Source organism: Corvus hawaiiensis, chromosome 2 (genome assembly GCF_020740725.1).
Source record: "Corvus hawaiiensis isolate bCorHaw1 chromosome 2, bCorHaw1.pri.cur, whole genome shotgun sequence".
In the NCBI taxonomy this organism is placed as follows: Eukaryota; Metazoa; Chordata; class Aves; order Passeriformes; family Corvidae; genus Corvus; species Corvus hawaiiensis.
The window spans coordinates 112,761,085-112,774,694 of NC_063214.1; the positions used below are offsets into that span (position 1 = coordinate 112,761,085).

The window sequence follows — 13,610 nt, forward strand, 5'->3', positions numbered from 1 at the left end:
GTTCTCTTAGAACAGAATGCTTCTGCATTAAAAGAGCAGAAAGGTATGCTGCTTTTTCCCACAACTCTTCCTCAAGACTAAATGTAATTATTATTCTTACATATTCTCATGTGTAAGTGGTAAACAGAATATGATTTACATAGCACACAGAGATTTAAATATAACATTATGTAAACATAACACAAGGTTTACTTTATAGAGCCAAAGTCTTTTCATGTAATATAGCTCCAGCAGTTTCATGCAGATAATGAAGTAAGGGTGGAGAAAAAAAGTTCATAGGAAATCAATTGTATGAGCTCATCTTTAACTACTGTAAGAAAGACTAAATCTATGCAATACTATGACAACTCTGTTGAAAATAATCTCATGATTATAGATTTCTTTTGCAATTTATCATAGACATTTTCTCACAAATGTCTTTTGGTTTTTTTTTTTATTTTGTATAAAATGTTTACCCTGATTTTTTTTATATATACTTTAAAAAGGAAATAAGATTTCCATATATATTTCAAAGTTAGACTTTAACTAACATAACATACATATTTCTGCAAGCAGAGTGACTTAAGAGTTAGCAAGGTTAGCACAGAAGCCAGAACCTTCAGGGTTTAATTCCAGTTGATGATATGCCAACCCATCCTGTGATGCAGAATGCAGCTAACTCTACTCTTGTAGAGTACCTGTGTCTCATTTAATATTTCTAACATGTCTCTTCAGTGATACTGGCCAGATGATTGCATTGCAGGTTTTTACTAGCACTTTAATAGCAAAAGGCAATGAACACCCTGTTCATACAAATTAGCTAATCTTCTCATCTTTTCATTTCCCAAAATGTGAGATGCTGTGCTTCAGCCTGGGGAGTGCACTAGATAAAGTCAAGTCTATCAACCCCTACATGAAGACCAAGGCATTTCAGCCCACCACTCCCTTTCCTTCATGATGGGATCTGATGCATTTGGCCCCTGGCAGAGTGACTTTACAGAAGGCTGCTTGTGAGTGTGGTACACAGCTGCTGCAGAGGAACACCAATGTGCCAATGCTCAAGTCATGAAACAGAATAGACTAAATGTGTACTCATAACTGCTAAAACATAACCATGGTAACCTATTTGTACTCATGAGGAGGGAGAAAAACTCAGGAAATGGGAAACAGTCTATGGATGAGGTAGTCAGGGAGGACTTGCAGCAGGACCCTGGTGTGGACACCAAGGGAGTGGACACTTTCTAAGGCTTTGAGGAATGCTTGAACCTTAGCAACGGGAGTAGGTTCTCCAATACAGGGATCAGCTCTGGCTGTGAACAAGATTCCTTGGAATGGACTTGGGGACAACACACTGGGTGCAGTAAGCTGAACTCAGTATGTGCTAGAGGACAAGGCAAAACACCTGCAGTAGGTGAGAGCACTGTACAGGACAGGAGTACAGTAGGTGAGGGCACACAGCTAGAGACACCCAGCTGGGCTGGGAATAAGGAGGATCCCTATTTCAGGACAGGATAGCACTGTGAATAGAGTTGAACTACAGAGGTAGTTGCAGCCAGAACAAGTAGATCCTGTCTATACAGATATTCAGCAGGCCTAATTCAAACCAAACAGAGCAATCTCCATCTTCTTCATACGGCACACAAGGAGAAAAAAAAATCAAGCAATTAAAAATATAAAAATTACTGTTGTTCTTTAAAAGAAATACTTTAGATGAGAGTATGTCATATGCAGCAAATATTCAGAAAATACCTTATGTGTCACATTGTAAAGTCCTAGCATCTTTGTGTCCCTCCATACTATAACAATCTCCTTAAAATCCAAAAGCAATAAATACCTCCTGAGTAGTGTTTATTATCACCTAGAATTGCCCAGATATAAACTGAATAAACATAAAAAACCTTCATGGATCTAGTCTGCTGCCTCAGAAAACTGGACCAAAAATGGCCCTGATCACACTCCAACGTGTACTTGAAAGTATATAAAGGGACATGACCTCTATCTACTGCATCATAAGTTGCACTTTTGTAGACAAGGATATTGACAGTTTCAGCACAGAAAATTAATTGTTAAATCACAGAAAACTGACTTTTGTACTTTGAGTTCAAAACTAACTGATAATTTTGAGAATTCTTATAGATAAAAACCAAGAAGTCATCATGTAAAATGTATATACCACACTACTAGTGTGGTACATATATTTAGTAGCCACAGACACAAGCTATAATATTGTTGAGCTACTATATACTCACTCATGATTTACAGTCTGATAGCTGTTCTCCTTTGCTGTATGAGAAAGAAGCATTTAATCTATCTTAGAAGGCAAATTCACTTAAAGTCAAATGCAGTTTTCCAACAGAATAAAATTCAGTCATTCATACAATTCTTACGAGGGCATGTAGGAATTATGCTTGCATTTTTTGTAAGTCTACAATTCTTAACTTCAGAAGACTTTAAAAATTAAAACATACTACAAAATATTGATGGGAGTACTACATGTGTTGGTTTTGAATAAGCACCGTAAAGTTAATGCACACAATTCATGCGACTTCAAACAAGTTGGTGATTCTAAAATTAATTTGCATGTCCAACAGGAGCAGGTTCTTATATAATATATAAGCGCTATCCTTTCCTTCTCAAACTTTAATTAAAACATAAAGCTTCTTCTTCTCTAAGTAACATGTTTCAATAGCAGTTTAACAATGTTATTGCACATAGAATATACTCTAAATAGCATTTATATGTGGGACTACCAACAATGTGGTCCAAACATGCATAGTGATTTGGGCATAGATGGAATGTACTTACCTGATGGAATAAAAAGAAAGAGATAATGTGTATATAGATATATTAAGTTTGTAATTATGGGGATAGAAAAATTTTGCCTACATTGACACCTTCACAGTCATCAGTTTCAGGAAGCAAGCCCTGGTCTCCACACCAAGATGTACAGAACAGTTTGCATCCACCTAAAGTGAATTGTCTCTGTCCACATGCAAAACACTTGGCCTGGGTCTTCTCTAAGCTCCATAGCAGACCTTGAGGACCATAAAAAATTCATTTTTCTAGTTCCTGGTCCTGAAAACTTGAGATAATAACTGAAGATATATAGCAGTCTGTCTCAAGGGCCACTTCCATAGCATGACCTTGAGCATGTGTTTCATCCTATAGTGAGTGGTATAAGGACATGCAAGCTCCCAAGGGTGACAACGCTATGTCTTCTATAGCCTTCTTCTAAAACTTATTCTACTATTTTTTCCACCTTAGGCACAGCTAAGTTAAATCTGGAAAGAGAAAACAGAACTGAAGAAATAATACAGAGTAAAGCAGAGCATCATCAGACTTGTGCGTCAGCTGAGGGGAGATGAAAGAAGAGCCTGCAGCTGTACTACGGGGGATGGAATTGAAAGCCTCTTACAAGCCTGTGGCTATACTCTGTGAATTCTTTCTTTTTTCTCCTTGTGTAAGAATAAATGTATTTCTTTATCTTCAGTGCTCACATTCTATATTATGTACAACGTCCTTCCACTATGAAGACAAGCAACATAAAGTTAAGGTGAAAAACCTGAAATGTGGGATCACTGACTTTCACTGACATTTCTTCTATGTGCAGTTTGGAAAATCTGTGTGAGGATTGTCACCTGATGGAACTCTCCTTCTCATGGCAAAGGCATAAAGTATCTGCAGAATGCTATGCTTATTAGATACGACAACATTTTCCATGTTTGCTGAAATGCTGTATGATAGCAGAATCGCCACTTACTGCGGTCAGTAATTATTGTCCGGGCCTCTTGATTGCTTGTCTTGTTTTTTAGATTTTGTGCTGCAGTTATTAGTTCATCCAGCTGGGGACGTCTTTGCTCCAGATCCTGTAGTATTGCCTAGTTGAACACAAATACAAAAATAAAATAAAGAAAAAAGCATAAAGAGCTCTTGGGAAGACCACATATAGGGACTTTTTTTGTGTGAACTTGATTTAAAGAAAAAAGATTGTTTGCTGTTTCAAATAATACAAAGGATTTGGTCTAGACCTTCTAAATATCGTTCTTATTAATTTAAAAATACCAGGTATAACTTGCACTAATAATTTTAAAATAACCTGTAAAACTAGATAAAAAATAGCAATTCTTCTACATTTTTAACACATCAAATTATGCAGGATGTGCTATTCTCCTCAATAAAGCTATATAGAAGGACACTATTTTTCTGTATTATATGATATTTTACTGTGTATTTTAAAAAGAAGATATAAGGGTTTACATTCTTGCCAGATTAGGCAGGCTTTTCCTATTAGCTCATGAAGTCTGATAAATTATGTTTATTTTTTAATATTTCAAGACTGTTTAATTATTATCTATTGGCTAAAAGCCATTGTAAGACTGCTAGTGTCACTTTTCTCTGTCCTCACTTCTTACCTAGCAGAAAAATAATTAACACTCACAATAATTTATATGTTATTCAAATCAATATATAAAGCCAAGACAATATGACTAGAAAGTAAGAAGTGGATTTAGAGTTTCTCACGGGGAAAAAGATGAGCTTCATGGTATTTAGAAGGCAATAAAAACTAAAATACAATAGCTTTAGATAAAATGAAAATGAAAACTCAAGGAAAGTAAGGCATATAAAATTTATGCATATATTTAACTTCTTTTGAAGGATTAGGGAAGAGCAAACAAGGAATCAGCACAATCATTTCTCTCATGAGAAGCATCCAAGTATGTATTTAAAAGACATTGACCAAATTCAGACACTTCAGCTCCCTATTGTGTAGTTTCTAGAAAAGATGCTCATTAAATTTCCCAGTCGTAGGAGTTGAAAGTAGCAGTATTTATTACAAAACTATGAAAAAATTACTTTTTTTCTGCCTACAACTTTTAGTCATCAGAACAGAACAGTGTGCTGTCAGATAGTTAATAGGTACACTTTAACAAATATCAAGCTGGCAAAAAAGGCCAGAGAAGGATTTCTACTTTTCAGGCTGGTTACATGGACACTGGTAGGATAACCTGTTAGCATTCTCATCTGGCTGTTGATAAAGCACCTGGAGTATTTTATTGTCTTAAGAGTCATCTGTCCTTAAAATGCTTTTCTTCTAAAGAATCATACTTGATTTTGAAAAGCTGTTGTTCACTGACTTCTGGATAGAAAAGACCTGTGAGTCTGGTCCTAAATTTGACCCTCCAACTTCAGACTACAGTTGCATAATTTTCACCAAGTTGAAGGTTCCAAATAAAGACCTAATACTGTTTTCTGTTCAATAAGATTAACAAAAGAGCATAAGAATATAGCTTCCAGTAACTACAGCATGTACTATCAAAAGCAAACTAAAAGCTCCACAGAGTTTCACTTTGTTCAGTTAAAAACTCTTCAGGAAAAAAGGTAATTTTTAAGATATACCTCTAGCAACACCCTGTGAAATTCCTGCCTTTACCTTCTGTAACAGTTCTTTGAAAATCTATTATAACTGGCTTTCTAAAGTCATACCCAAAAGTTTGGATGGTATTTTTCACTTGTATACTGATTGAATTGCATACAGAGACATGCAGCTAAAACAGCAGCTTGCATAATTAAGCAAAAAAGAAATTTCTCATTAGAAGTCTCTCCTTAGAAAGAGAAATAAAATCTACTGATGCAGTTACTATCTCTAGATATCTATGTGCCTTCTAAACTCCATTTTCTAAGAAGACAAGTTAATGAGTGACATGAATTTTACAATAGGAAAAGCAGTCGCAGTCCAGCCGAATGACATCTGTATTACACGTATTGCCAAAATGGACGGTGCAGAAGGAACACTGAAACACACACAACAGGCTCAGATAATTCTGTGCCTTCCAAACTAGTATTTCCCTTTCTCTCTCCTTCCCTACCTAGAGAATCTTCAGAAGAGGAAAAGCAAATTAAGTCATTCTAAGGTCTTATGCTGACAGTGACTCTCTTCCCTAAAGTTTCCTAAATATAATTTTATACTGGAATATTCAAATAGAATGATTTATCTGATCAAGCCTGAGTCTCCAACTAGACATTAAATGCTGTGTTTGTACCACAAAGGAAAGCTGCTGTTATATGAAATCCAGTAAGAAATGAAGCACTAGGTAAGGACAGCTCAGAAAGGATTTGCCCAGTACCAAAATGAGGGAATAGAGCTGATCTGTGCCCAAGGGCTCACAGAAGGATTTACCTCCAAGACCCATCTGAAATTCCTGAACTGGACATTCAGGAAAACTAGAAATGCCTCTTAAAACTGAGTCTTGCTAGTTCTGCAGTTCCCTTGCGGACAAAACAAAACCCTGTATGGATTGTGTGGACAGCCTTCCCTCTGCCATTTAAAGTGAATAAAATTATTTTCTGCTGGATGCACAAGAGCGTTTTATTGAAAGGTCCAGAAGGACCCCCTTAAACTCTTAACACTATAAACAGGTCTGAAGATTCTTAGACCTTTCATAAGACAATAATACATAATTATAAAACAGATCTCTTTTCTTACCCTTAGAAAAAGTGGCATTTCTCAAATAAACATATTTTTTCCTTGATTTAATACAAAGTGTCTGGGAAATTTACCCAAGAAATGTCCTATTTTATTCAGTAGAATTTTATCAATTAGAATTACAAAATTTTTACTATGTTTATTGGTCTAGTTTTACCAACTTGTAAGATCTTAAAGAATTAGCAAATACATGTTCCACATGGTACCTACAGTGTATGTACCAAAGCCCGATGGAAACGTGGATAAAAGTAGCTACTAAAACACATAATTCCTAAGTCTTCCTGTGATCCTGTAGCATGAAAATAAACAATAACACTTGAGCACCACTTAAGGTGTTATCATATTCAGAAAAATATTCTGTGACTGGCTAAACTGATCATACAAGTTGATTTTGTGGGTTAATAAATATACAGTTAATTATGCTAGGAAGAGCAGTGCTTTGAAGAATAGAAACTAAAAGACCACTAAATATGATTTTTGGGAAAAATAAAAATTGAATAGCTTTAAAGTATTAGCTGAATGATCTAAAAGAAATGAATAAAAACCCCAAAAACCAAAATCAGAAGTAATTAATGTCTGGAGATAGTTTAAAAAACTTTTATGAATTCAGCCAAGTATTTAAGGTTGTAAAACTGTATCCTCAACAGAAAACTAAGTGGAAACTATTAGAAGCTACTGTTACAACAACCACAGGAATAAAAACTCATTAATAGTGGCACCCTGGTGGAGGCACAGCAGATGCAACAGACCAGATGTCTCTGATTTGGAATGTCAGCACACGGAAACAAATGTGCTATATAAAAATAGGTAGTACAGAAATGAAAGTTATAATTAAACTACTTTCAAAATAAATGAAACAGAAATCTATCCAATCCCCATTAGGTCACCAAAAGCACAAAGACTTAGGGAGTCAGTTAAACTAAAAGTTGTGAGGTTTTTAATAAATTCTTTTGCATACAATTTGTCTCTACCAACACTTTTCTAGTGCTCTGTAAAGGTACAGTAATATATTCTCCAGAGCATTAGAGAACACATTTCAATCAAGAAATTTTGTTTAATTATAAATGTAACTCCATACGAGTAGGTCAACAGTGAAGGACCATTGACATGCATGGTTGTACAAACACATCTTTAAACCCCGAAAGAGCTTTTCTTTTTTTTCCATGTATCTGTGAATGCCAACATAATGATGCTTGGTGATAGCACAGTAATGCATGATAATGAGCAATGAGATACAGTCATCCAACCTACCTAGAGTTTGTTAGAAAATGATGCTATTCACTTTTAACAATTTTTCCACATTTGCAGACAGCAGCTGCTCAAAAGAAAAATCCAATTTTCAGGTTCCTAACTTTTATGATTTTTGTATACAAAATGGGTGTTGAGGTATGGAACAAATTGTTCAAGTCAGCAACTGAAATAACTTGCATAAAAATTGCTAAATTTTTTTTTAAATTGCTAAAAAAATAAACTGAAAAACTGGAACAGGTGAAGTGTGACAAATTCTTGGTGGGACTGCAAGGCTTGAGACTGACAATTAAAATATTTTCTAGCTTTGTAAGGTACAGCATGCTACAGCCTGCATATTTGTGACTCTGGCCATACGAGTTTCTATAAAAGGATCTTTAAATCTATCCAGTCTTTTTTAAATTTTTTTTTTTTTCTTGACTGTATGGAAAGTTTTATCAAAATGGAATAGCTGAATTCCAGTATGGTACCAAGATTTACACATTTGACTAATCATTTACTAGTGCTGATTATGGGTGTTCACTCTTTAATATCTGAAGAAACTTTTCTCACACCAAAGCCAGGACTTTTCATCTGTCTTTGCTGAATTCAAACATATCAACAAGAGTTAAGGTTGCTGCTTACATGCTCCCAGTCAAATATAGTTTGTTATCTATTTTATACGAAGTATAAAAACGCTAATAGTGAGTGACCCAAAAAAATTATGTTTGGGCAAAATGGCAATTTAGAAAAGATTTTCCATGTTAAGAGCAAACTGGAAGCACTTTTTGTCATTAACAACCCATGGCTGAAGACCACAACTGTTTGGGATGATTTGTTTTGGTTCACTCCCAACCTTGTTTAATGAAATGAACCAGTGAACCACAGGAGCACAAGTGGATGATTAATATGACAATGTAAGGGAGAAGGAAGATATATTTCTTATCCTATGAAGCTTTTTGCTCTTCCCAGCTAATTCACCATGATATCCTCAGGAAAAGCATAATTCCATTAAATAGTTGTTGAGGAAATTATTTGCTTTTCTTTTGGAAAACTTTAGACTCTAAGCCTTAAATTTAAACAAAAAATGAACGATAACTTCCAAAATGTATAGTCAAGACAACTTTTACTTAAAACAACTAAGTTTCTTGTGGCTGATTTGCTCTCTAAATATAATGTGTTATATACACACACCTAGAAAGAGAGAAAGCTTTGGAAAAAACTTGCTAACAATTTCAGAAAATGCAGATATGCAACACCTACAATTCATTTGCATAATAAAATTGGCTTTGTTAAGATATTCCTCCCAAACACAATTTGAATTTGTTTTCTTGTCACTAAGCAGGAAGAGAGTATGAGAGAAAATGGTCATTTACATACCCTCTATATTTAAACATAAAATTATGAAACAATGAAAGCAATATAATGCAGTGGAGTTTTCTCTTTTGAAACAACTTTTCTTTTGACTATTAACTGTTTTGTGTTTTCCCCCCAAAGCATGGAAAATTTTAGGAAATATAAAGAGCACGTGTAACTATCTAGTAATGTTTATAGCTGATTGGTGCCTGTCAGTGAAATCAGAACTTTAACAGACCAGACACTATGAATTTGTTTTTTCCTGAGTGCTTTATGCAGTGCAAGTTTTCCTAAGCATGTACTTTTATGTCCACTTAGGGCAACCTCAAGAACTGCCTCAGCAGCTCTCATTGCTGTCTAAGTGAATATATCAGCTCCATCAGTGATGCTGTGGGAAAGCCACCAGTGACAGCTTACCAGCTGCTGCATGAGATGCATGAAGAAGCACCATAGACGTTTTGTGTGCTTTTTTGTGACAATCACTCATTCAGTTATGTTGGTGCCACTGTAAATGTTCCTTTATGACTTAGAAAGTCCAGTTCATGCTGGGAAGTTATGACAGCAAAGCATGCAACACTCTCTTGATGCACACTAGTCAAACCAAACAGAATGGGGAGTACTTAATTTGAGTCTCCATGTGTTGACCAAAAAGGATGGTGATGGCAAGGTGATGGTGAAAAGTAAGGTGATGGTGATGGTGGGGAGCTGGGATAACTCTCATCCTTCCTCTCACCCTGCTCCCCATTTGTCTGTAGGAGAGGACTTTGGAAGCGGATCAAGAGGATCGAACCATCAGCAGCTTGCTCATTATAACTGAGATGCCTTGATGGACTGCACTGGAGTCCATCCAGCAGACAGGATGGAGAAGATGCAGAGGAGATTAGAAAAAGATTGAAAAAGATTACAGTTTAACATGGCTTGTGAATGAATCATTCTGCAATAAAAAGAATTTGCTCTATTATAGCCATTGCCAGGAAAAAAAAGAAATAAAGCTAAAGATGTATCTGTAACAAGTAGAACAACATTTAAAGATTTGGGTGTTTGGCTATAATGAGATCCCTTCAACTAGAACACAGTGATAAATCACATATAAGAACTCAAGACTGGAACAGGATTAAAGCTCTAACAGTAAATCTGAGTAAACGTGAACTGTGTATGGAATTACAGCCTCTTGACCCCAAACAATGTGGCTGTCCAATACTACTTTTTCTTGCAGTAAAGTATGAGCATTTAAACTATCAGGCAAAACTATTCCAGGGTATCTGATGTCCTTCCATCCCACTAAATTACTTAATGGATGGGAATCGGTGTTAGGAGCTACAGAACTTCCCCCGTTTCTGTATCAGTCAGCAGAACTGAAATCTCTCAGTGTAGAGCTGCTATTTGTAGAATGTGAATTTGCAAAATTTACTACTTTACTTCTTTTTTATAACTAATGGTTTTTCAAATTAAGAGTTTCTCCTATCCACTTAACAAATGTGTATTACCAATAACACTGAGGGCAGATGTTCTGTTTTTCAAGGGTTCATCTTTAGTCTTTTCTTTACTGTTTTTTTCAGATGATGTACTTGTCAATGAACTTCAAAAGCAATGTTATCAGTTCTTTGTGACATTTTTGACAAAAGGAAAATAGTATTGAGTAAACATAATTTTTTATTATGAATATAAGCAAAACAAACAGATTTTTTTAAATTTTTTTAAAATTTAAGAAAATAACCGACATTTGTGGAGAAGGAAAGCTAATAGCTTGACTAAAGATGCTCCACAAATTATCCAATTTTACAGAGAAATGATTAGATTGAATCAATTTTAACTTCGTAAAAAAACCCCACAGAATGACTTCCTCAGTTTCTACTAGATCCCCTGGAAATCTGTGATTACTTTTATTGGAAGGTTTCTCCAGTAACAGCAAGTGAATAACAATTAAGGAGAATAAAATGGATTGTCACAACATAAGTTTCCAGGGAAGTTTTCCTTTAGTACCTTAGGAAACTAGATATTTTTCTCAAGAAAAATGTAAAGTGAGGAAAGAGGATTTAATCTGGTTTGTTTGGCTTTGCTTTTGTAAAAAAGAACAAATACTGTTGCATAATTTTTTCTTACAGTGAACTTAATATTATTTGGCTCTGTGTGTGGAGGTAGGTGGCAGGGAAAAGGGAAGGTGTTTCTTATTTACCCTATCTGATAAGAAATGTTGGAAAAAACTTTAACCTACACCTAGTAACTTGGATCTTTATTCATATTTTGTCATGCCAAAAGATGAGAACCATATGAAGTTACAAGACTAGCTTTTTTCCTTAAACCTTTCTGGTATATTTAGAAAGGTTTTACTCTCAGAACTACACTTCTGCCTTTATTTTTGTTTTCATTTTTCTTGGGTTTTCTTTGGTTGTGCTTGTTTCTTTGTTTAACTTACTTCAAGTTTTTGTTCCTCCACATTTTTGTTACTATGTACTTAATTACAGTCAACAATAACACAGAAGACAAGGTAGAAACCTGAAAAATTCTGATGTTCCTATTTCATTAACAGAAAAGGAAGGAAGGAAATGTATGTATAGCTCACTCAGCCTTTTCCCATCAGAGGGATGCTCCAGTCCCTTAATCATCTTTCTTGCCTCCCACTTTACCCACTCCAGGAGCCCCATGTCTCTCTTGTACTGAGGAGTCCAGAACTGGACCCAGCACTCCAGATACACCTCACAAGGGCTGAGTGGAGGGGCAGGATCATCCCCCTTGACCTGCTGGCAATGCTCTTCCTAAGGCACCCCAGGATACCCTTGTCTTCTTGGCCACAAGGGCACACACCGAAAGCAGGTGTGTTACTGACTGGATGGATGCCTTCTTCTCTGGAAAATATATATAAGGGAACAGGAATAGGCAGCACCTCTCTGTCCTGTTCCAGTGAACACCTTTTGAAATGCTGGTGGAGAACACCCATCAGATTAAAGGACACATTCACAAGAGGCAGATGAAGGAGGGCTTACTGCAAAGATGAGTACTGGATTTTAAATTTCTACAGAATAGGTTGGAAGGGCTTCTACTCACGGGCAGAAGCCAAACAAAAGGGGCACAGCAAACAGCACTATTGTAGAGCTGCACAGCTGGGCAGGAGTGTCGAGGCTGCACTGCATCTATGTTATGTAATTATGCCTCATTTTAGACTTTTCTGGTGCTGCCCCTTCTTTAATATATCTTGCTGCGAAGGATAGATTTGCTCCTGCTAAAACCTACTAAGATGTTTTTCTGATTAATACAATAATTATGAACTATGGAAACAGTAGCATTGAAAAGGTATATTGGCTGGAAATTGAAGACAGTAAAATTTAAACAGAAAAGATGCAAATTCTTATAGTCAGTACACTTAAATACAGAACAAATGACTAAGGAATATAAGAGACTATTAACAGAACTGTGTAATTTAAAAAAGAATTTTTTTTTTAATGGACACAATTTGGAAGAGCAGGAAAAGGAATCTCTATGTAAAATCCTATGGAGTGGTTTCATATAAGTATATGAGCATACTTGTCTTTCTGACCTTGAAATCTATAATTTTGTGAGAAATTAAAAAGAAACAGTTGAGCTCCCCTATAATGCCAGTTCCTCTGAGATGAATTTTCAACACCTTTTTCCTCAAATCAGTATCAGTCTTACTTGGTACCCCTCCCTCACACAGATATAATTTAAATATATTTAATCAATTTAGGACTGACAGCAATGTTTAAGCATAAAGTTAAGCAAAAAAATGGAGATATTTCTTGTTCAGACAAGAAGAACTCTTACTATGAACAGTTACTGTATTTCATCTGTAAACATTGCTTGGGGCAGAAAGTACAGATGTTGATTAGCAGCTTGCAGAGTAGCCACAAAATGCTATGCCAGTGGAAGAAAAATTAGCATTTTTCTGTTTCAGAAAACACAGTTTATTATCCGAATGACAATTTCAGAAATGTATCTGATAGAAATAGAAAAGAAAGAATCACTGATAAAGTAGATTGACACTACAATAATAAAAGCAGGGAAAACCAATTTGCTTTGCATGTTCATTCATGTATACACACATGGTGATACATGAGTAGGTATAGATATGGATTTTACAGTGGGCCTTTGCAATAAGAGAGATGGAGCCAAATGAATAAAATTCCAAAACTAATGACCTTCCTCTGATTTCTGTTCTGTAACTGAGGAGTAACTGAGGCCAGAGGGGCAATGAGCTTGAGTACCACAATCTGCTCAAAACAGAGGAAGAGGGTTTCTTGAGATAATATTACAACACACTTATAAATATAGTAAATGTTCCTGACAATATTGAAAGTCAAAATGAAAATATTCTTCTCTGTTATCTTTGTTTGGAAATGCTGACTTTTTTCCACAAACAAGATTTTCTAGGCATTGGAAACTGTTGTTTTCTGGCTGCAATTCCCTTGCTTTGGAGGAACAGAACTTGTTTTTTAGCCACTCAGCTTTTTCCTGGGACACTGGAATGAAAGTAGGTATGAAACTGTACCTTGCAGTGTATTTTTATTTACACTTCGTTCCTGTTATGTTTGTAAAATACAAACATTTT

General features: G+C 35.6%; 1 protein-coding gene across 12 annotated transcripts in view; it reads right to left on the reverse strand.

The window, feature by feature from the left end:
- The window catches only part of DMD (dystrophin), a 1,090,817-nt gene that overhangs the window by 291,649 nt on the left and 785,558 nt on the right, over positions 1 to 13,610 (reverse strand). For all 12 annotated transcript variants that reach the window (XM_048288642.1, XM_048288670.1, XM_048288700.1 and 9 more), the window contains one exon: positions 3,740 to 3,857. In XM_048288642.1, coding sequence (XP_048144599.1) covers positions 3,740 to 3,857 — 118 coding nt within the window. The remainder of the gene's footprint in view (positions 1 to 3,739; positions 3,858 to 13,610) is intronic.